Source organism: Ovis aries, chromosome 2, assembly GCF_016772045.2.
Source record: "Ovis aries strain OAR_USU_Benz2616 breed Rambouillet chromosome 2, ARS-UI_Ramb_v3.0, whole genome shotgun sequence".
NCBI lineage: Eukaryota > Metazoa > Chordata > Mammalia > Artiodactyla > Bovidae > Ovis > Ovis aries.
Genome location: NC_056055.1, coordinates 184851998 through 184876556, shown reverse-complemented (window position 1 = coordinate 184876556; position 24559 = coordinate 184851998). Strand labels below are relative to the sequence as shown.

General features: G+C 46.0%; 1 protein-coding gene across 2 annotated transcripts in view; it reads left to right on the top strand.

The window, feature by feature from the left end:
* Nucleotides 1-9910: 9910 nt before the first annotated feature.
* The window catches only part of SCTR (secretin receptor), a 71416-nt gene continuing 56767 nt past the window's right edge, over nucleotides 9911-24559 (top strand). For both annotated transcript variants that reach the window (XM_042243964.1, XM_042243963.1), the window contains exons 1-2: nucleotides 9911-10168; nucleotides 24439-24544. In XM_042243964.1, coding sequence (XP_042099898.1) covers nucleotides 10109-10168; nucleotides 24439-24544 — 166 coding nt within the window. In that variant the 5' untranslated portion in view covers nucleotides 9911-10108. The remainder of the gene's footprint in view (nucleotides 10169-24438; nucleotides 24545-24559) is intronic.

Sequence of the window (24559 nt, the reverse complement as noted above, 5' to 3'; positions counted from 1 at the left end):
CGCTAGTGGTAAAGAACCCACCTGTCAGTGCAGGAGATGTAAGAGACACAGTTTCGATCCCTGGGTCACTAAGATCCCTGGAGGAGGGCATGACCGCCCACTCCAGTATTCTTTTTTGGGGAATCCCATGGACAGAGGAACCTGGCAGGCTATGGTCCATAGCGTTGCAAAGAGTCAGACATGACTGAAGCGACTTAGCACACATATATAAAGAAGATACATAGATATATATATACTTTTTCAGATTTTTTTCCTTATAGGTTATTACAAGATATTGAATATACTTCTCTGTACTATACAGTAGGTTCTTGTTAGTTATCTGTTTTATATTTAGTATCATATTTACTTTAATCTCAAACTCCTCATTTATCTATCCCCCTCTCACTAGCCTTTTTGGTTACTATGTTTGTTTTCTATGTGGGTTTGTTTCTCTTTTGTTAATATGTTCATTTGTATCATTTTTTTCAGGTTCTGCATGTAAGTGATATCAGATGATATTTGTTTTTCTCTGACTTACATCATTTAGCATGATTATCTCTGCTGCTGCTGCTGCTGCTGCTGCTGCTGCTGCTGCTGCTGCTGCTGCTGCTAAGTTGCTTCAGTTGTGTCTGACTCTGTACGACCCCATAGACGGCAGCCCACCAGGTTCCCCCATCCCTGGGATTCTCCAGGCAAGAACACTGGAGTGGATTGCCATTTCCTTCTCCAATGCATGAAAGTGAAAAGTGAAGGGAAGTCGCTCAGTCGTGTCCGACTCTTCGCGATCCCATGGACTGCAGCCTATATCTCTAGGTCTATCCATATTGCTGTAAATGGCATTATTTCATTCTTTTTTATGTCTAAATAATATTCCTCTACGTGTATATGTGTTCACATCTTCTTTCTTCATTCATCTATCAGTGGATATTTAGATTGCTTTCATGTCTTGGCTGTCATAAACAGTACTGCTATGAACATAGGGGAGTGTGTATATTTTCATTTTAATGTTGTCCAGATGTATGCCCAGGGGTGGAATTTCTGGATCATATGGAACTCTATTTTTAGATTTTAAAGGAACCTTCATGCTGTTCTCCACAGTAGCTGCATCAATTTACATTCCCATCAACCATGTAGGAGGGTTCCCTTTTCTCCATATTCTCTCCAACATTTTTTATTAATAGATATTTTAATGATGGCTATTCTGATTGGTGTGAGGTGGTACTTCACTGTAGTTTTGATTTGCATATCTCTAACAATTAGCCACATTTTATTTCCTTTTATGACCCGGCCTTGAAAGTTGTTCAGCATCACCTCCTTATTCTGTTGAGTCCATTACCAAGGTGTATTCAGGTGTAAGAAGAGGGAACATAGGTCCCACCCTTCCATGGAGATGGGCCAGCATCTTAAGATCATTCTCTGTTCCTCTGGCCTCAACTGTGAATATTAGCCTATAGAACTACTGCAGCTGGCTTGCTACCAGCTTGAGGTTCTCCAGATTAGAAGAGGGCAAAGCCAAGAAAACCACAGGCAAACAGAACCTGAGCTAGATTTAGTCCACCCTGAAGCAGGCTCTGTCTCTGAATTCAGTCATGGGAGCCAAAACCCAGCCTTATTGCTGCTTTAGCTCCTTTGACCTGGTTTGACTATTACCTGCAGCCACATGTATCTTAATTGGTTGGTACATCTAGACAAGTTAATTGTGCTGAACTATTTTCAACCTCATGGCAATGCTGAAAGATTGGTATTATTTTTTCCCTGATACAAAAGAGGAAATTGAGGCTTAAAGTGCTCAAGTAACTTGCCCAAGGTCACCCAGCTAAGTCAGGTGATTGAAGACTAAGTCAGGATTTGAATCCAAGTTTGTCTGTTGCCAACATTTTTTTTCTGTGTGCCAAGCCAAACTGCCTTAGTAGGCAGAAAAATGGGGAAGCCTCTGTGAGGCCAGGGTGTACCTGTCCTTTCTTTATTCCATCCAGTGAAGATAAGGCTTGAAGAGCACTAGCAACACTGTCCTTCAGATGTGGTTCTATTTGCTCTCTTTTATTTGATCTGTTTTAATGCTAATATTTCATACAAATATTTAAAAGGATGCTGACAAATGGAGGAGGAAAACAAAAGTAAAGTAAAAACAGCTTTCTTGAAAAAGCCAGCCCCCATTTCCAGGGTAAACAGTGAACCTGAGTCATAAAAACCTCATTAAAAAGTCAGTGTTATACCTTTGTACTTCAGCACTGAATAGGAAATCATGCTGGCCCCATTATTTATGGCTCATCAATAGTGCATTAGCTTGACTCTCAGAAGAGCTCACACGCAGAAGAGAACAGACCTTTTTGTTTGGTTTATTGAGCAGCTGAAGGGGTGGAGCAAGTTCGTTTCATTGGTGTAGTCATTAGGGAAGGCTTAAACCTGGACCCCCAGGCATAGTCATCTCCTCACCCTCTCATCCCACCCTCACCCCCGCCCCCAAAGCAGTCCTTGCAACTCACGCATCACATCCCTGGGAAGCTTTCGTAAGTCCATGCAGGGCTCTTTTTGTTACAAGTGACAGAAAAGAATTCAAAGGTTAAAGAAAGATTTTAAAAAATTATCCATCTAAGAGAACTACACTCAATACCCTGTGACAAACCAGAATGGAAAAGAATATGAAAAAGAAACTGAGTCACTTTGTTGTATAGCAGAGGGAACACACAATATAAGTCAACCATATTTCAATAAAATTTTAACAATTATTGAAAATTATCTGTGTAGCTCTCTGTCTGCCGATCTGTTCGTCTCTCTCTCGTTACCTATCTATCTATGTTTATCTGTCTGCCCATCTATCTATGTATCTGTTTATCTGTCTGCATGTCTGTCTGTCCATCAATGCATGCACAACAGGATGGCTTCTTTGTCCTTGGATCTCTTCACAACATCTGAAAGTCTGCCTTCATGCCATGAGCTTCAGCATCGTCTGCATCATGTAGGTTTTGTTGGCACCACTCCTAGCGGCCCCTCTTCAGTTGTGTGCCCATCTGCCAACCATTCCCTCTGGTTAATTGGTGGGGGTGACTCTCCTTGCCTGGGTCTGGGTTATGTGCTCACACCTGAGCTGTTGGTGGTGAAAGCCCCACCCAAACCACACGGTCTGAGGGTGGGGATGGATAAGGGAGCTCTTTGTCTCAGAAGAGGTGATGGTGGCTGACCATATATAACCACAGGTTGAACCTTGTAAAATCATCAATACCCAAATGTATTGATAATTTACCTACAAAAATGATGACTGAAGGACTCGGCCTAATACCTTAACCTTCAAGGCTTACTCTGGTCCCTGAATGTAGGCTCCCATAGAATTTATCCCAACAGACCATACCCACCATACATACGGACACAACTAAGCGACTGGGTAGCAATAACCATGCACTCTATGGTCGCTTACTTCAGTCAACCAGTAGGTTTGTTAAATGTGTGCTTGGGTGAACTTCTAAAGTCTTGACCACCTCAGTCATCTTTCTGGGCCTCCTGGGAGGGGTGCAGTCACAGGGCTTCATGCAAGCAGTTTCCACAGGCCTGTATGGGGCCGGCATGGCACCTAAAACAGAGCAGGTGCTCAATAAATAAGCACTGAATGGATGTGCTTAATTACTTTCTCCAACAAGTGTTTATTGCTATTGGAAACAGGCAGGAGATTATATATATATACATATATACACATATATATACACACTAATTTCTTATTGAAGTAGTAAACAATGTCTCCAGCCAACCAGGTAACCCCTCTCCACAAAATGAAGAAACTAATAATTCAGTGTTTTTATTGAGTGCGCATGAAATCAGACTCTGATGCACATCACTGGCTTCTGATGGCAAAGACAAGTAGAAATCTTACCCTTTCAGCCAGACACACACAATCCATCACACACATGCTAACTGTCTTTACCAAAGGAAAAACAAAACTCTGATCTTTTTGACAAGCTGGAAAATTACAACTTGGAGTCAAGCATGTAGGCTGAACTCCCACAGTATTAGGAAGACAGGGCACCATTCTCCTGGACAATCATGTTTCAAAGAGAAAGTTTTAAGATCTTCAAGAATGACGGTCCTGGGATGCAAAACTGGCAACAGGCTTATTTAGCTTTTATAAAGATTTACATACATCTCAGAGACAGAGGCGGAGAAGGTGATGGCACCCCACTCCAGTACTCTTGCCTGGCAAATCCCATGGACAGAGGAGCCTGGTAGGCTGCAGTCCATGGGGTCGTGAAGAGTCGGACACGACTAAGTGACTTCCCTTTCACTTTTCACTTTCATGCATTGGAGAAGGAAATGGCAACCCACTCCAGTGTTCTTGCCTGGAGAATCCCAGGGACGGGGGGAGCCTGGTGGGCTGCCGTCTCTGGGGTCACACAGAGTTGCACACGACTGAAGCGACTTAGCAGCAGCAGCAGCAGAGACAGAGGGGATTTACAAGTTTTCTAAGGGAAATGCTGAAGGAAAAGGGAGAGAAGAAAAGCTTTCTTTCTCTTTTGACACTAGGGAAATTTTTATATTTTAGTGTGGCGGGGGGAGAAATCTTATTCTTTCTCCTCTCTCAGGTTCAATGGCTGAAGCCTGAAATCAATCTGACAAGACAGATTAACAAGAGAAAAAGTTTTAATTGCCCAGATAGGCACAGGATTTCACAAGGAGATTTCACAGAGCCCAGGAGGCAGCAAATGACTGAGGTTTCTACACTGTTTTAGGAAGTGTTTTGGGGCTTCTGGGTGGGGGAGGAGAGCTGGGAAGGTGGGAAGGAGATGGGGGAGCTGGACAGTAAAAGGGCTCCCCTTGTGTCCTCCTGTGCAGGTTAGACTCTTGCAGGTAAAAAGACCAGTTCTCTTCCTCTCCTCTCCTGTACAAATGAGTCCCTTTGTAAAAGAAATTTCCACTTCTTAAAAGTCTCCTTTACAAAGGGGCACTTTTGTACTTTACACTTTGGCATCTCTGGGGAGGTGAAGAGCTTTCCCTGTACCTGCTGGTTCTCAGTTGCCTTTGGCTCAAAACAATACTTATGCCAAAGTGGCATCTTTTGGCTAACATTCAGTATTTTTGACTATATTTCTGAATATAACATTCATATATTCTGCCTCCCTGGGGTGATAAAGACTATCCGTATGAAGCAGTAGAGAACAAGTCACCCTGGAACCAAATACATGATCTCCCATCCTCAGGGTAACTTAAAAATTTTTATTGAAGTATGGTCCTGAGTATTCACTGGAAGGGCTGATGCTGAAGCTGAAGCTCCAATACTTTGGCCACCTGATGCGAAGAACTGACTCATAGGGGAAGACCCTAATGCTGGGAAAGATTGAGGGCAGGAGAAGGGGACGACAGAGGATGAGATGTTGGATGGCATCACCAACTCGATGGACATGAGCTTGAGCAAGCTCTGGGAGTTGGTGATGGACAGGAAAGCCTGGCATGCTGCAGTCCATGAGGTCTCAAAGAGTTGGACATAACTGAGCGACTGAACTGAACTGATAGTTGATTTACAATGTTGTGTTATTAAACAGTTGCAAGTGTATACAAGGTGATTCAGTTGCATATATATATGTATATATATAGTAGTTTGTAATAACCCCGAACTCCTAATTTATCCCTCCCCCACCCCTCTTCCCTTTTAGTAATCTTAAATTCGTTCTCTGTGTCTGTCTTTGTTTCTGTTTTGTAAATAAGTTCATTTGTTTCACTTTTTTAGATTCCACATATAGTGATATCATATGATATTTGTCTTTCTCTGTTTGACTTATTTCACTTAGCATGGTAATCTCTAGGTCCATCCATGTTGCTGCAAATGGCATTATTTCATTCTTTTTATGGTTGAGTAATATTCCATTGTGTATATGTACCATATCTTCTTTATCCAATCCTTTGTGGATGGACATTTTAGGATGCTGTCAAGTCTTAGCTATTGTGAATAGTGTTGCTGTGAGCATTAGGGTGCATTATCTTTTTGAATTAAAGTTTCACGGTAACTTTTAAGTTACTGTTGTGAGAACGTGACTTGGAGTGTTTGGGGATGGTCATGACTTAGTTTCCTATGCCCCACTACACCTACCTCTCCAGTGTAATTTGGAGAAAGGAATGAGGCTCCAGACCTGGAAAAGCATCAGAATCAAAGAGACATCCCTCTCTGTTGCTCCTGGGAGTTATAATGGATTTAGAGGGTGGACATAAAGTATTTCCCCACAGCCCCACTAACAGCACTGGTATTAGTACTAGTACTACTAGTACTAGGGGTCTCACGTGCTCCTCCAGGATCTTCCTACTTTCCATCAAGAGGCAGAGTCTATGTTGCCTCTCCTAGAACCAGGACTGGCTTTTATGATTATTTGGACAACAAAACACAGTAGAAGCAGATGAGGCTGGGTCATAAATCACGGTGCACCTTCGACCTGCTCTCTCTCAGGACAAGCACCTTTGGGATCACGGTTTAAGAAGCCCAGACACCCTGAAGCTGCCTGGAGCTAGGACCACGTGGAGCAAGCCCAGCCCCAGTCATCCAAGAGAGCACGTCTCCAGGGGACTCTGACTGCCACCGCGTGAGATGTGCTAAACCAGGGAACTGCTGGCCGAGCCCAGCCAACCCCCAGGACTGTGAAGTGACGATAAATCACTGCTCTGATTTTCCAGCACTAGTTTCAGGTGTAACAGACATAAGCGTGGTGGAGAACTCAGGCTGGGAATCAAAAAACCAGAGTTTCAGAGCAAACAATCCTGTGTGATCTGCAGTTCAGGCCCCACCCATCTTCATCTGTTCAGGTTTCTTCATCTGTTAAATGGCTAGACTGATATATCCTAGTGGGGTTATTCTCCTTTTGCCTCATCCCTCTCAAATCTCTTTTCTGCCTTCTCCACCCAGGAGGGAGGTTAAACTCTATGGACATAGAGAAATGCTATGGACAGTTTCTCCCCAATCTGTCTGTCTTGTCTCTGGCTTTGGGTTGGGTTCAGCCAACGGAAGACATAGCCAGGAGATTCAGAGGGCAGAAGAGAGGTCAGGGTATTTATCTCGACACCTGACAGTTTTTCCATTTGTTTGTTTTGGTTGTACTATGAAGCATGTGGGATCTTGGTTCCTAAACCAGGGATGGAACCTGCACCCCCTGCAGCAGAAACACAGAGTCTTAACCACTGGACCACCAGGGAAGTCCCAGACTGTGGTTTTGACAGAGGCTGCATCCCCCTCTGGTTAAGATCCTATGGGTGGCTCCACTCCCAAGGATAGCTCTTGCCTGCTTGGGGAGACACTGCTTTCTCTCTTTGCTCCTTGTTAAAGGAAAATTATCCCGACATTTATTAAAATGGTAAAGAAGCCTTCATTCAAGACTGTTACAACAGGGGTGTTGCAACAGAGGAGAGAACCAGGGCTCAACTCAGAATATAACAAGAAACAAAGGGGATTTGTAGCTATGGAGCAGGGTGAGGGCAGCCATGGATGGACGATTACTAAGAGGAGACATCAAGACAGGGAGATTTCTGCTAAACTGACTTAACACCCTTCTTGCTAAAGGCAGGACAGGATTATCCATCAAAGGTGGGAGAGACAAGGAACTTGACGAGATATTAAGGGGGAAGATTCTCACTAACCCATGGCAGGAGTCTTGCTGAGGCAGGCCAAAGACAGGTGGGGCCAAGGTCAAAGCAGAAGAGGCGCAGAGGAGTCTGACCAGGCCTATCGCTGCTGACCCGGGCACCTGCATGTCCCCTGCTGGTTCCCTGAGCCTCACCCACACCTCTGCATGGCATCTTCTCATTAAACTTTCAATGATACCATGTGAGCAATGGAGTCTCCCTCTCCTGCAGCCCCTGATCGCTGGTCCTACAGACCCCACAGAGCTGTTTCAAGGATCAAATGAAATACTGCATGTAAAAGAGCTTTGGAAAGACTGAGAGTAATAAAGTCATCTTCAGGATTGAGAGAAGTTCTAGTGCCATGCAAAGGACGTGGGCCCGGGCTTCGGACTCAGTCCTGTGTTCAATCCAGGCCCTGCCCCTTGTTGGCTGCATTGTTGAGGCAAATGGTTACCTTTCCCAAGCCTCAAGTTCCCATCTGATTCATCAAGGAAAGTCAGTGTCTCTCAGACAGTCTTGGAGGATTGTCTATGATGATACACCCAATTATTAAAAAACTCCCCAGCACATGGTGGGTATTAAATACATGATTAGTTCCCCACATGCTCCCTTCCACCCTATTCTGAAACTGTGTTCTCAGGCAGGTTCTACAAAGCCACTGACGGCATCCATGGCTTCCCACAGAGCATTTCAGATCCTTTCCTCGATATTCTGAGAGACAGAGCCTCCTATTTAAGGAACAATGGCTTTCCACAGGCCAGAAATTGATTGAATTGCCCAGAACAAATGTCATTTTGCTTTTTCACTGGTGATCACGAGGCTCTGGTATAGAGCACAGATTGCATTTTGCATTATTTTCTTTTTTTGTCTTTCCATCAAAAAATCAATACATCCAGTCATTACAGAAACTATTCATCAACATGAAAGTCTATAAGTAAAAATGGCATATCCTTACCGCATGCACTTTTTCTAATGCACATTTATGATATCAGAGAAACTAGTTCATAACATTTCTCCAGCCTGAATCTTGAATCAATTGAGAAATATGAGGAAGACAATGGGACCCAATATCACTTTTGTTGGTGATAATGGTCTCAAAGAATGTGGTTTATACTTGTGGACCAGAGGGGAGAAACCACCACCTGCCACTGGCCACACTTGATCAATCAGTCAGAACCTTGACTTTCAAGAACAGCCTGGGCCAGGGCAATCCAGTTACTGGCTCTCTGCTGGTGGGGACGCTATGAAAGGAAAGGGTGTGTGTGTGTGTGTGTGTGTGTGTGTGCGCGCGCGCGCGTGTGCGAGAGTGTGTGCATGTGCATGTACACGTGCCCAGAATCTCATGCCAGTCCTTAAGCCAGGTAGAGCTCACCTCCCTTCCATGTGTGGGGAAGAGGGTGAGGGAGAGAAGTCAATGAGCTGATGGCCTTCAAGTGCCTGAGAAAAAGATCTAGATAGAAGGAGACACAAAAGGAAAGGGGATGTGCATCAGAGCAGGAAAAAAAAAAAAAAGGGTCTACAAAAACCCTCGGAAGGTGCCTTGTACTGTACTGAGAGGCCAAAGCCAACCTTCAGGAGATCCGATGAAGAAGGAAATGGCAACCCTCGCCAGTATTCTTGCCTGGAGAATCCCATGAACTGAGGAGCCTGGTGGGCTACAGTCCATGGCTTCGCAAGAAGTTGTACACGACTGAGTGACTAAACAACAAGGAGATCTAAGCCCTCAGACTCAGGATGAGCAGCTGCTGGGCACACCTGCCTAATACTGAAATAGCTCCCGGGGAAACCAGAAAGCACAAACGCTCCAGCACAGCCCCAAACGCTGGGGTGCACCGATGGTCCTCCTTGGTCTCACCTGATCATCAAAGGCTTCTCAGTGTGATGGAGCTCATATGTGTGCAACTTTCTGGAAGGAGCGTAAATATCTAATAAGAAAGAAAAAAAAGTGAAAATCGGAAATGGAGTAGCTGCCCCCGGAATAGTGCCATAGGGATTTAACGAGCACCGGCTGTGTCACAGGGCGCTAGTTCAAACTTTTCACCCAGAAGGCGGGTATTATTAGAGGTACTGTTCGGATGAGAACGCTGAGGCTCCAAAAGGTGGCCTCCTGCCCATCCTCACGCAGCGCAGCGGTGGCGGCGCTGACTCGGACCTTGGGGAGGGCTCTTTTAGTCCGTGGGGGTGTGGCAGCGGGGCCTGCCGACCACAGCCTGCGGGAGCCGCTTTAGGCCTCGCGTCCTCCCTCCACCTCCTCCGCAGCGCGCCTTCGCGCTGGCCCCCGCCAGCCGGCCAGCCAGCAGGGGTGGGTGGAGGAGCGCACGCCACGCCGCGCCGCGTCCTTATCAACCGGCAGGGCGGCGTGGTGCGGGGCCACCCGGTCAGGGGAGGCGCAGTCCCGGGCCCGCCGCGGGTGGGGCCATGGCTCCCATGGGCGCGGCGGCCAGCCGGGGTCCGAGAGGCGGCAGGGAGCGCTGAGTGCTGAGCGGCGGCGCGCGCGGGCAGGCGGCCGTCGGGGCGCCAGGGGAGCGCACGCGGCACCATGCGCCCCCGCCTGCCGCCACTGCCAGGGCTGCTGCTGCTAGCCTGCGCCGTGCGCGCGGTGAGTACGCGCCCTTCCGCGGGTCCCTCTAGGGGTGAGGGGTGGAGGGGCCCCACCAGATCTCCTGCTGGGCGGCGGGAGGCGTTTCTCCCCATCCTTTCCCCGCAACTATGATTTTTGTCTGCTCCTCTCAGGGGGGTCCTCTCCTCCGAAATAAAATCTGTATGTGCCCGGGCGCAGGCGGCGCTGAGATAACTTACCTTGCCCTTCACCCCACCCGGGCGCTCCTGGGCGGAAATTCGGAAGCCGCCCCGGCCGTGCCTTTTGTGTGCGGGCACTTTGCCTGCAGTATTTCCTTGAAACCTCATCATCGACTTTCGAAGTTGCTATTTTCACCCTCACTTTGCGGACAAGGAAAGCGAGACTTGGAAAGACCAAAAAAAAAAAAAACTTGCCCCGAGAAAAGACAGCTGGAACCCAGTCTGCCTGCCCCAGAGCCTTGCCATTTTGCACGGACAGCGGCTGCGGACGGGGAGACTTGAAAGCTTGGCCGTAACTGCCGGAGCTGTAACGCCAGCGTTTGCCGCTTCCTCCTTGGTCTTGTGGGTTTGGCTCCGCAGTGTCGATGGGTCTGGGGACTTCTGGGAGCAGCTGGTCTCCCTAAACCAGGTCCAGGGAGGAACTGGCAGAGAAAAGGGAAGGCAGCAGAGTGAGTGGCTTATGTTGCTTTCTCACAAACTCCAGGAGTCCTGGCCTCTGCCTGTGGGGTTTGTGAAAGAGGGTGGCTGCGGCCAGTGGGGAAGAAGGAGCGGTGAGGAAGGGGCGCACAGATTCCAGAACTTCCCCTTTCCACCAGCATTCCAAACAGGCCCCCCACCGCCTCAGTCCCAAGAAACTCCCCAGGGAAAGCACTTAGGAACTCAATTCCGAGCCTGAAATCTCTGTCCTGGGCAAACCCTTCCTGCAAACACATCAGTGGCCCTCCTGTGGTCCTCTCCTGGTTGGCTATAAGAAAGACCTGCTTCTGGAGCTGGTGGGAGTGTTGACACGCAGGAGGCACGGCTCCTGTGGTGTCCAGAGCGGGGTTTTCGGCTCTCCTATGCAGCTCCCTTGTGTTAATAACTTGGAGCCTCCTGTCCTCAGCGCTGCAGTTGGAAGGTGCTAGGACAACAGCACCTGCTTGCAAGTCTGAGCTCCCACTTTGGGGAAACGCCATCTGAGACATGGGGACAGTTCAAAGCCAAATTCAGCCTCTGAGTGTGTTATTTGGTGCCCAGAGCTGGGAGGCAGCCCTTTTGGTGACCTCACCCCACCTCCCGCCCACTGCCAGCCTCCTTTTTAAGTATCTGCAGTAACACTGCGGTTGTCAGAAGAAATCAACAAGTGGCTGGGTCTTCAGGACTAAGGTTCAATGTACATTTTAATCTCCAGCGTCATTTTAGGAATAAGCCCAGGGGAAAATGAGATCCCTTGGTTTAGGTCTTCCGTGTGCCTTGGAAGGATGCTTTATTATGCCTTGGTCCACTTTCCTCTTTTTACAGGGGAGCAAACTGATACCCACAGAGAGCAGGGACCTGCTCCTTATCAGTAAGTTTGTGGCAGCTCTGGGACTGGAGCCCAGATCTCGCCTTTCTCAACAGCCCAGGGCTGTGTCTGGGTTGTCGCTTGTCTTTGCTCACATCTTCCTCTACTCACGCACCACTTTATGTTCCTGCCAGGTGGTTTCCTGTGTGTAAGTCTTGGCTCTCTGGTGGCTTTATGGGCTTATCCAGATCTGAGGTTCACACTTCTTGGCAGAGAACTCTGTCAACAAATAGGGGTGGAATTGCCCGGCTTTGGTTGGAGGATTTCCCAGCCTATGGAACCCTGCTTTTTTCCTGTTTGAGTGGTCAGACATTTAATTTTGAAACTGAAGGACATTCAAACAATTCCTTATCATTTCATGCTTCGTCTTGGGGGAAATCATAGGCATCTTCCCAATTGGTGGTGGTGGGGGATCACTAAGGCCAAATTGCTTATTAGTACTCCCCCCAACTCCCCACCTTTTCACACAGAGATGTAGGGAGGGTCCCTTGCAAGTGGACTGAAAAGTGCTGGTGGCTGGTGGGGCAGTTTTTTGAGACTCCCATAAGAAACTCTGGCTTCACCTCCCCTTACTGTCCTCATCCATGTCTCTCATGAGAATTTTTACCTAGAACAGTATTGTCATTATTTACCAGCACACCTGTCCTTCCCGTCCTCCCCAATACGTTCACTTAGAGCTTGAACCTTGAGACTCAGTCGCACTCATCCTTTATCCTTAGAACCTGTCATATCAGAAGAAAGAGTCAATGACTGTGTGTGGGCTGAATGAATGAATGAAGTGATGGTGCTATCCATAGTGGCTGCCCTCATGTGGGGCACTTTCATGTAACAACAGGTAGTGAAGAATGACATCTTACAAGCAATCATTGCTTACAAAATTGCACATAAATCTGCCAGGCAAAGGTGCAGTCTCTCAGGGGAGGGCTTTTAAATCCAGGGCATCTTGCCAACTGCCCACCTGAGAACCTGAGTGTGTTAAGTGGGGTACAAGGGGCTACTTTTTCCTTCAAGCAGGGTTTCTTAACTTTGACACTGTAATTCTGGATATTAAATCTGAGCTTTCCACATGGGATGCTGGGACAAGAGCTATGCCCTCCCCTGGCATGGGAGGGAATGAGAGGGTGGAGATAGTGGTTAGAGAGAGGGGAGCAGGGGGTGCGGGTGCCCTGTACATTGTGTGCTGTCCAGCAGCGTCCCTGTACTCTGCCTACCAGAAGCTAGTATCTTCTCTCCGAGTTGTGCCAACAGAAATTGTCTCCAGACATTGCCAACTGTCCTCTGGGAGCAGGCAGGGCAAAACTGCCCTGGTTGAGAACTCCTGCCTTAAAAGTTATTATGTCTCAGGGGAAATGTGTGACCAAGATTCGCGATAGGTGTCACTGGATGTTGGGTTCAGGGTAGTGGGGTTGGTGACAGGGGATCTGAGCTGGAGACAGAAGCAGGTGTGCCAGTGAAAACCCATCTCCGGATGAGAAGACCTCTATAGGGCATGGGTTCCTTTGGCTTCTCCACCCTCCCTTCCCACTCCCCCGTGTCCCTCTTCATTTCTTCTCGGTTGATGGCTCAGAAACACAAAAACTCTAAGGTGGGGTCTGGCATGTGGTGGTCCCCACCCCTTTCTGGACTGCCTCTGGACCCAGAGGTTGACAAGCTGGGTTAGCAGAATTTTAAGAAGGCCTGCAAGGTCACCAGAGGATCTGACTACTGATGCCTCTTAGAGAAAAGTCACTGGGAGCTTTGTATCCCTGAACAATATTCCGAGGTAGTATTGTGGATTTCTTTTTGAGTTTTTGTTCTTCCTAAAAGTCATGTGACTGATGACCATGATGATGATGATGGTGAAGGCTTCCCTCAGTGCCTACTTCACACCAGATACTCTGCTAAGCTGTGCCTGGCACTACTTGACTTCTCTCACCAAGAGTCATCATCCTCACTGTGCATGTGAAGAAACTGAGATGTAGAAACAGGTGAAACCAATGGTCAAGTCACCCAGCTGACATGATGGTGTAAGGACTCAAAGCCAGCTGTGCTTAGCCAGCACGTGCATCTGCTTCCAAAGAGAGGCCGCTGGTTTTTGGCTTCCAAGGCACTGTCATGAAATCTTTCTCAAACCACAAAATGACAATAACTACAGTTTAATCTAATCACTTTATAAAAGGCAAATCAAATACAGAATTACACACAGCATTTTACTGAGGGTTGCCAGACATGAGTTTGGGGCCACAAATTCAAAAAAACAGGAGAGATGCTTCTCACACTGTTTAGGGGAGTCCTTTAGACTTTGGCACCCCCTTTACGAGTTGCTACAGAGCTCCCCTCCTGTCCCATCCCCCAAATCCCCTCCCTTGACACTGGAGGGCACAGGTCTCTTCCTGGCACCTCTTGTTGAAAGCCCAGATTCCACAACCAGGATTAGAGCTCTGCCCCCAGAGTGGCCTCTGGTTTGGCCCCTGCATCCCTGTCCTTAGCCAGCTGAGGTCACCACTGACCTTTGCTCAGGCTCTGGAAAAACCTGCAGCCCCAGATAAGACCCACAACACTCAGATTCTATCTACTTGCTTACATACAGAGTATATAAGTATTCATGAGGATATGAGAAAGCAGGAATCTCTTGGGGCCCACCCAGCTTCAATATTCCATGTCTGAAAGAGTCCAAGGAGCATCTGGGGAAGGGACCTCCCTGATGGGTCATCTGGTGGTTGTGCTGCCAGGATTCCTGAGTTTTCCAGACTTCTCCAGAATCACTGCATGCCCCACATCACTTCCCTCTCTCTCGGCTCCCCAAGGCTCCCCTTGGTGTCTTCAGAGATTTCTGACCTTACTACCTCCTTTCATTTTCAATAGATGGGTGTACCTCCCATATCCTGAGAGTCAGAGACTGAACTTCCTCTGAGCAGCATCTTGCCCTCACAGATGAATCTAAGTTGGACCCTCCTGTTCCTGTCCTCCTGCACCCAATGTCATGCCGTGCCAGAGCAGCACAGACTGAGGGGCTTGAACAGTGGAAATTTATCTTCTCGTAGGCCTGGAGGCTGGATATCCCAGATCATGGTTGGATTCTGGGAAGACCTCCCTCCCTGGCTTGTAGTTGGCTGCCTGGTCCTCATGTAACCTTTCCTCTGACTTCTGAGAGAGTGAGTTCACTGATATCTCTTGTAAGGATGTTAATCCTATCAGATTTGGGCCCCCTATGACCTTATTTGACCTTAATGAACTCCTCTGGGCCCTGTCTCCTAGCAGAGCCGCACCTGGGGTTAGGGAGTCAATACATTCTTTGAGGGACACAGACATTCAGCCTGCATCACACCTGAATGGAATAGAGGCTTTGCTCCAGCCCCATGCTCCTGACCTCTTCCCCACACCATGCTCAGTGACTTTCGTCCTGAGATGACACAGAGGTAGCCTTCATCCTGCTCCTCTTGACTGGATTTTCCATCAGCTAGTCAACCTGCCCAAGCCCATCCAGCCAAGTGGCAAAGGAACTTTACAGCTCTGGCCATGGTTCCTCCGCTACCGCTCATGGCCAGCATTTTGGAAGATGCATCTATGATCCCTGCCTCCACCTGTCCGTTCCTCAGCCTGCAGCACCCTGGCTCTCACCCGTTCCCTACTCGCATCAGTCTCACCAGGCCCTGCATTATCCCACTTTCCCTAGACAGGGCGTGGTCTGTGTCCCACCCAAGGGGAACACATGGTTGATGAGAGTTTGGACACTATGACTAATGACATCAAGGCAGCGAGCACACTCCCTGACTGTTCTGGGCAAGATGGGCAGGGCACCCATGGGACTCCAGCCTCTTAGAGACATTTGGTGCTGGGACACTCTGTCCCTCCCCCTCTTCCTCACCTTGGTGCCTGCCTTTCACAGGCTTGTGGTTCCCACTGTGCCTCAAATGAGGTTTTCCCTCTTTCGAGGTTTCCCCGTGTCACACGGTTCCTTCCTCTTGTGTGATCCCTCCTCCTGCATGGTCCCTCCTTTTGCTCATCTTCCCAGCCTGTGAGGGTCACTGTCTCAGGCACTGTCTCTGGCCCTTGCTCTCCTTATGCTTGCTGCTCTCTCTTACTATGTGTTTCCTTGCCCATCTTAAGGTGATGTAAATCCAACCTTAACCATGCTTATCTCACTTCAGCTGCTGCCGAACTCATATCTCTTGTCCTTGTTTTCCCTGTTGTTGGAGTTACTGAGGTACCCAAAGCAGACACATAGGAACGATGCTGGCCCCTGTCCTCAGCTGGCCCTCAGCCCCTGCTGGCCCCTGTCACATCTGTGCACATGCCCTCCGCTATGGGGGTGACTTCTCGCCTACGCGGTGCAGTGCCTCCCAGGGGTTTCCTGCCACTGCTTGTGGTCCATGGTTGCCTGCCCACTACCTTCCCGCATGCTCCCGCCACAGGTGCCTCTGGACCCCTTGGAGCCTGTGAGCTACGGCAATAAGATCTGTGTCTGCTCACCTTCGATTGCAGAGCATCCTAGGGACCCAGTAAGTGTTAGATGACATTTTGGGTTTGGAACTGGTTGTAGGATCGAGTTCCCTCTTTATTTGTCACTGTATAAACTAGACTAATATCTCTCTTTTTTCCCCTGTGAAACTATTCCTTTCCAGTCTCAGGTTGTCAGTTGACGAGCAAAGTGTGTTGAGTTTCTTCCCATCCTTTGGAATTCAGTAGCTTTTCATTGGAGAAGGTAATGGCAACCCACTCCAGTACTCTTGCCTGGAAAATCCTGTGGATGGAGGAGTCTGGTAGGCTGCAGTCCATGGGGTCGCTAAGAGTTGGACATGACTGAGCGACTTCACTTTCACTTTTCACTTTCATGCATTGGGGAAGGAAATGGTAACCCAGCCCAGTGTTCTTGCCTGGAGAATCCCAGGGATGGGGGAGCCTGGTGGGCTGCTGTCTACAGGGTTGCACAAAGTTGGCCACGACTGAAGCAACTTAGCAGCAGCAGCAGGTGAATAAAAGCTTTTTCACTCCTGAAAAGATTCAAAAGTTGACCTCCTTATTTGTGCTTTCTCAGGAAGTTACTGTAGAATGTGCTTCTGAAGAACAAGGAAGCAAAGCCAAGAAAAAGACAGAGAATATAGGAAATGGAACTGTGCCTGGGGGAGCCGGGGAGAGGCCCCCTAAAAGAACAGCCAGGTGCCAGGCCCCATTGGCAGAGGTCTGTGGGAGAGAGGGCTCCAGGGACTGAAAGAATAGACCTCTTGATAAATGTCTATCAAGGCTGTTGGAGCATTGGATAAATTAATCCTATCTACCTAGATAAACTAATCAAATGAAAACGCAAAGTCAATTGTTGACCACAGGAAAAACAAAATGTACAAGAAGAGACATAATCGTTTTACATGGCTAGACTCAGCAGTGAACAATATTTCATAGTCAAAGTAAGTCATTATAAATACAGACCATTCATTTAACTAACAATTAAGAGAAGGCTATCTCAATATATTATATGGGGGGAGGGAAGTATATGTAGGGAGGTTTAAAAACATCTAAATCTTTCTCTTCCATAATAGAGTTTTGGATAATGTCTCAAACTGATAAACCAAGAAATAACAATATGAGATAATTCTGAAATACAGAGATAAAATGAAAATATACATCTAAAGAAAAGTAAAGTGGTTTTCTCTGGAGAGCAGGAAAAGGTTAGGCAAGGGAACTGCTGTTTTTTGCTATAAGCACTTTAGTACTAGGACAAGTAAAAGAAAAAAAAGTGCCTATCCAAACTTGATTTTTAAAAACTATTAAAAGGGACCTTTTCAAGACTAATAGCTCTTGCTTTGAGGAGTATTTTATATAACTTTTAGCAATACTTTCACCATCACTTGTTTCTCCTGTGAATTTAGAGGAAAATTTTAAAGGGGTGCGCTATACAGCATAGTCTGTTTTTGTCTTAAAAATATTTTTTTGGCTGTGCTGTCCAGCTTGTTCAATCTCTGACTAGGGATTGAACCTGCCCATGCCCTCGGCAGTGAAAACACAGAGTCCTAAGCACTGGATTGCCAGGAAATTCCCAATATTTTGAAATTTATTGATTATATAGAAACATGCACAAGCGTACATACATTTGAGCTCTAAATATCAGCCTCTTCTTTCCTCTAGGAAAACCTAGATGATACGGGAGCTTTTTTCCCCTTCATTCTCCCTCTGAGGCATCTAACAAACTGTTGCTCCATGAACACAATCTTCCCAGCCACTCCCAGCTACGCTGATGGCCCCACTCTGTCACTGAGGCCGCTGTCTGCAGGCTGAAGACTCATCCACAGACTCAGCCCTTTCAAAAGAATACTGTTGCTGTCATACAAACAGTGGATGCACACCTTTCTGCAATTGGCATGCCACCACACAAAACAATCTTGCTTTATTCAGTTTTAATGAAAGGATTAAGGGTAAACGAACTGTGGAATGATCTACTTCACACCCACTAAGATAGATATTGGCGCTTGCCAGGTTACGCTACTGGTAAAGAACCTGCCTGCCAATGCAGGAGGCGGAGAAGACGCAGGCTTGATCCCCGGGATGGTAAGATCCCCCGGAGGAGGAAAAGGTAACCCACTCCAGTATTCTTGCCTGGAAAATCCCATGGACTGAGGAGCTTGGCAGGCTACAGTCCATAGGGTCACAGAGAGTCAGACATGACTAAAATGACTTAGCACAGCACAATAGATATTATTAAAACAGAAGAATAAGGATTGAGGATGAGGATATAGAGAAACTAGAACTCTGTGCGTTGTTGGCAGGAAGGTAAAATGGTACAGCTCATGTGGAAAATGGTGTGGTGGTCCCTTAAAAAAGTAATCAGAATTACCAAATGATCCAGCCATTTCGCTCCTGGATATGTGCGTGCTGCTGCTGCTGCTGCTGCTAAGTCACTTCAGTCATGTCCGACTCTGTGCGACCCCAGAGACAGCAGCCCACCAGGCTCCCCCGTCCCTGGGATTCTCCAGACAAGACCACTAGAGTGGGTTGCCATTTCGCTTCTGGATATGTACCTAGAAGAACTGACAGCAGGGACTCGAAGAGATGCTTGTACACCCCTGCTCTTGGCTGCATTATTCACAATAGCCAAGAGGTGGAAACACCCAAGTGATGAGTAGATGAACCAAGTGTGGTCTGTCCATAGAGTGGAATAGTATTCATCCATATAAAGGAATGCAATTCCAATAGATGCTACAAGATGGATGTGAAATGAGATACAGAAGAGCAAATATTGTATGATGCCACTTACATGAACAGACATATTCACAGAGTCAGAAAGTAGAATAGGGGTTGCTGTTTAATTGGTACAGAGTTTCTGTTGGGCTGTAGAAGTCCTGGAAATGGATAGGAGTGATCACTGTACAACTTTTCATTTAATTCCACTGAATTACACACTTCAACATGATTGCAATGGCAAATGGTATGTATATTTTGCTACAACTTAAGAAATTTAGAATTAAAAGAAGCTAAACTATCCTCTAGTGTTTATTTTTCCATTGTTGTTGTTTAGTTGCTAAGTCCATCTGACTCTTTGTGACCCCGTGGACTGCAGCGTGCCAGGCTTCCCTGTCCTTCACTATCTCCTGGAGTTTGCTCAAGCTTATATCCATTGAGTCAATGATGCTATTCAACCATCTCATCTTATGTCACCCCTTCTCCTCCTTCCCTCAATCTTTCACAGCCTCAGGATCTTTTCCAGTGAGTCGGCTCTTCCAATCAGATGGCCAAAGCATTGGAGCTTCATCTTCAGTCCTTCTGATGAATATTCAGGGTTGATTTCCTTTAGAGTTGACTGGTTTGATCTCTTTGCTGTCCAAGGGACTCTCAAGAATCTTCTCCAGCACCACAATTTGAGGCACCAGCCTTTGGCACTCAGCATTCTTTATGGTCCAATTCTCACATCTCACATCTAGTCAAAAACCATAGCTTTGACTAGACAGACCTTTGTTGGCAAAGTGATGTCTCTGCTTTTTAATATACTGTCTAGGTTTGCCATAGCTTTCCTTTTAGGGGCAAGCATCCTTTAACTTCATGGCTGCAGTTACCTTCTACAAAGATTTTGGAGCCCAAGAAAAAAACAAAATCTGTCACCGCTTCTGCTTTTTTCCCATCTATTTGCCGTGAAGTGATGGAACTGTATGCCACAATCTTAGTTGTTTGAATGTTAAGTTTTAAGCCAGTGTTTTCACTCTCCTCTTTCACCCTCATCAAGAAGCTCGTTAGTTCCTCTTCACTTTCTGTTAGTAGAGTGGTATCATCTGCTTATCTGAGATTGTTGATATTTCTCCCTGCAGTCTTGATTCCAGCTTGTGATTCATTCAGCCCAGCATTGTGAGTGATATACTCTGCATAGAAGTTAAAAATAAGCAGGGTGACAATATACAGCCTTGATGTACTCCTTTCCCAATTTGGAACCAGTCTGTTGTTCCCAAATGTCCAGTTGTAACAGTTGCTTCTTGACCTGCATATAGGTTTCTCAGGAAACAGGTAAGGTGGTCTGGTATTCCCATCTCTAAGAATTTTCCAGTTTGTTGTGATCCACACAGTCAAAGGCTTTATTGTAGTCAGTGAAACAGAAATAGATGTTTCTCTGGAATTCCATTGCTTTTTCAATGATCCAGTGAATGTTGGCAGTTTGATCTCTGGTTCCTCTGCCTTTTCCAAATCCAGCTTGTGCATCTGGAAGTTCTTGGTTCATGTATTGCTGAAGCCTAGCTGGAAGGATTTTGAGCATAACAACCTTGCTAGCATGTGAAATGAGTGCATATTTTCCCATAGTCCTAGGGAAAAACATGAAGAAGTTGAACCTTTCTTGGAGAGGATTCCCACTGTAGGTGTTCCCCCGTTCCTCATCTTGCTCCATCGCTTACAAGAGCCCTCTGTGCTACAGTGCTGCTTTCTTCAGCCTCCAAGAGTGCACATCACCACCCGCTTTCAGGAGATGCCACCCCCACCCAGTCATCTACGCTGTGTAACAATCACAAACACTCAGTGGCTTGTAGCAATGCATGTTTCTCTCTTTCTTAGTGTTTGCGAGTGAGCTAGGGCTTGACTGACCAACTATGATACTGACATTGATCCAGGCACTGTGCAGAGCAAGTCTGCGACCCTGAAGACCCATCATGGTGCTCTGGTACAGTCATACCTGTCTCCCTCCCACCCTCAGCTTTCCTTCTCAGCTGACACATTAATGTCTCGATCTCTACAATTTTACCACTGCAAGAATGTTATGGAAATGATGTGGAATCTAAAAAATGATGCAAATGAATGTATTTACAGGACAGAAACAGACTCACAGACATAGAAAACAAACTTACGGTTACCAAAGGGGAAATGCCGGTGGCGGTGGGGGTGATAATTAAGAGTTTGGGATTAAAATATACACACTACTGTATATAAAATAGATAATCAATGAGGACCTACTATGTAGCACAGGGAACTGTACTTAATAGTGTGCTGTAGTAACCATATGGGAAAAGAATCAGAAAAATAATGGATATATGTATATGGATAACGGAATCACTTTGCTGTATGCCTGAAACTAATACAACATTGTAAATCAGCTATACTCCAATATAAAATAAAGATTAAATGTAAAAAGAACATTATATAAATGAAATCATACTGTAACTGTTTGGGATTGGCTTTTTTCACTGAGCGTACTTCTCTGGAGATTCATATAGGTTGGTCCATGTATCACCACTTTGTTCCTTTTTATTGCTGAGGGCTTCCCTGCTGGCTCAGATGGTAAAAGAATCTTCCTGCAATGTGGGAGACCTGGGTTTGACCCCTGGGTTCCCTTGGAGGAGGGCATGGCAACCCACTCCAGTGTTCTTGCTTAGAGAATCCTCAGGGACAGAGGAGCCTGGCAGGCTACAGTCCGTGGGGTCACAAAGAGTTGGACCTGACTGAGAGACTAAGCACAGAATTTCATAGTATGGATGTTCCATAGTTCACCTCTTACACATTGAAAGGCATCTGGATTGTTTCAGTTTTAAGGTATTAGGAATAAAGCTGCTGTAAATATTAGTATACAAGTATTTGTGTGTGTGTGTGTGTGTGTGAACATAAGCTTTCACTTCTCCAGGATAAATGCCCAGGAGTGCAATGGTTCGATCATGTAATGTTAATAGTCGCATGTTTAGCTTTTCTTAAGACCTTGCCAACTTGTTTTCCAGAGTGGTTGTCTCATGTTACAATCCCACCAGCAAAATGTGAGGGACCTAGTTTCACCACAGCCTTGCCAACGTTGTTGTGATTGTTTATTTCAGGTCTTCTAATAAGCATGTAGTGATATCACATTGCAATTTCAATTTGCATTTACCTAATAGCTAATAATGTTGAACATCTTTTCATGTCCTTGTTTGCCATCTGTATATCTTCTTCTGTGAAATGTCTCTTCATGCATTTTGCCTATCTTCTAGTTAGATTTTTAAAATTTGCTTACTATTGGGTTTTGAATGTTCCTTATATATTCTAGATATTAATCCTAATTTGTTAATTGCAGATATTTTCTCCTAGTCTATAGCTTGTCTTTTCATCCTCTTAACAAGGTTTTTCATGGAACAAAAGTTTTTAGTTTTGATAAAGTCCAGTTTATCAGTTTTTCTTTTTATGGATCTTGCTTTTGGTGTCAAGTATAAAGAATCTTTGTCTTGCTCTGCATTTTGAAGTTGTTCTCCTGTGCCTTTTTCTAAAAGTTTTAGTTGAATTTTTTGTACTCAAGTCCATCATTATTTTGAGGTAATTTTTATATAAGGTATGAGTCTTAGGTTTGTTTTGTTATCTATAGCTGTCCAATGATTATAACACTGTTGCCTATTCTTTTGTTAATACCAAGTTCTTTTGACTACTATCAGTTCAGCTCAGTTCAGTTGCTCAGTCGTGTCCGACTCTTTGTGACCCCATGAATCGCAGCACGCCAGGCCTCCCTGTTCATCACCAACTCCTGGAGTTCACTCAAACTCAGGTCCATCGAGTTGGTGATGCCATCCAGCCATCTCATCCTCTGTCGTCCCCTTCTCCTCCTGCCCCAATCCCTCCCAGCATCAGGGTCTTTTCCAATGAGTCAACTCTTCACGTGAGGTGGCCAAAGTACTGGAGCTTCAGCTTTAGCATCATTCCTTCCAAAGAACACCCAGGACTGATCTCCTTTAGAATGGACTGGTTGGATCTCCTTGCAGTCCAAGGGACTCTCAAGAGTCTTCTCCAACACTACAGTTCAAAAGCATCAATTCTTCGGCACTCAGCCTTCTTCACAGTCCAACTCTCACATCCATACGTGACTACTGGAAAAACCATAGCCTTGACTAGATGGACCTTTGTTGGCAAAGTAATGTCTCTGCTTTTGAATATGCTATCTAGGTTGGTCATAATTTTCCTTCCAAGGACTAAGTGTTTTTTAATTTCATGGCTGCAGTCACCATCTGCAGTGATTTTGGAGCCCAAAAAATAAAGTCTGACACTGTTTTCACTGTTTCCCCATCTATTTCCCATGAAGTGATGGGACTAGATGCCATGATCTTCGTTTTCTGAATGTTGAGCTTTAAGCCAACTTTTTCACTCTCCTCTTTTGCTTTCATCAAGAGGCTTTTGAGTTCCTCTTCACTTTCTGCCATAAGTGTGGTGTCATCTGCGTATCTGAGATTATTGATATTTCTCCCGGCAATCTTGATTCCAGCTTGTGCTTCTTCCAGCCCAGCGTTTCTCATGACGTACTCTGCATATAAATTAAATGAGCAGGGTGACAATATGCAGCCTTGACGTACTCCTTTTCCTCTTTGGAGCCAGTCTGTTTTTCCATGTCCAGTTCTAACTGTTGCTTCCTGACCTGCATACAGGTTTCTGAAGAGGCAGGTTAGGTGGTCTGGTATTCCCATCTCTTTCAGAATTTTCCACAATCTGTTGTGATCCACACAGTCAAAGGCTTTGGCATAGTCAATAAAGCAGAAATAGATATTTTTCTGGAACTCTCTTGCTTTTTCGATGATCCAGCATAGCTATACAACAAGTCTTTAAATTAGGTGAACTGATTTCTCCTAGTTATTTTTTTTCAATTAATAGAACTTATTTTGCTGAGAGGACTTAAGTTTACAGAAAAATTGTGCAGAAAGTGCAAAGGATGACCATATACCTGTCTAAATCCCTCCTCCCCAGTGTCTCTTGTTATTAATGTTTTGCATTAAACTGGTGCATCAGTTATGGTTGGTGTACTAATATTGACACATTACCTAAAGTCTCTAGCTTAAGTTACTTTTTCTTGCAAGTCTATTGTTGAAGTATAGTTGACGTATAATATCACACAGGTTACAGATGTATACGGCTAGTGGTTCACATTTTTGAAGGCCGTGCTCCACTTACAGTTATTGTAAAATATGGGCTATGTTCCCTGTGTTGTACGATGTATCCTTGTGGCTTGCTTTATACCTAACAATTTGTGCCTCTTACTCCTCTGCCCCTATTTTGTCCTTCTCCCATTCCCTTTTCCCACTGGTAACTACTAGTTTGTTTTTGTATCTGTGGGACTTCCTTGATAGCTCAGTTGGTAAAGAACCCACCTGCAATGCAAGACACCCGGGTTCGATTCCTGGGTCAGGAAGATCCCCTGGAGAAGGGATAGAAGTCCGCTTCTTTTTTGTTACATTCACTATTCTGACTTCCTCCTTTTGAATCTCTGCTGTCTGGCCCCAGTCTTGCTCACAGAGAGGCCTTATGTGCTAGAATCAGCTTTGTGGTGCTGACTGGTGCTCTTGGTTTTGGGTTTTCAGGTTGGTACCCCACCTCGACTGTGTGATGTGCTGCAGGTACTGCAGGTGGAGAGGGACCAGTGCCTGCAGGAGCTCTCCCGGGAGAGCGCGGAGCATCCAGCCCCAGGTACGTGCCTACCTG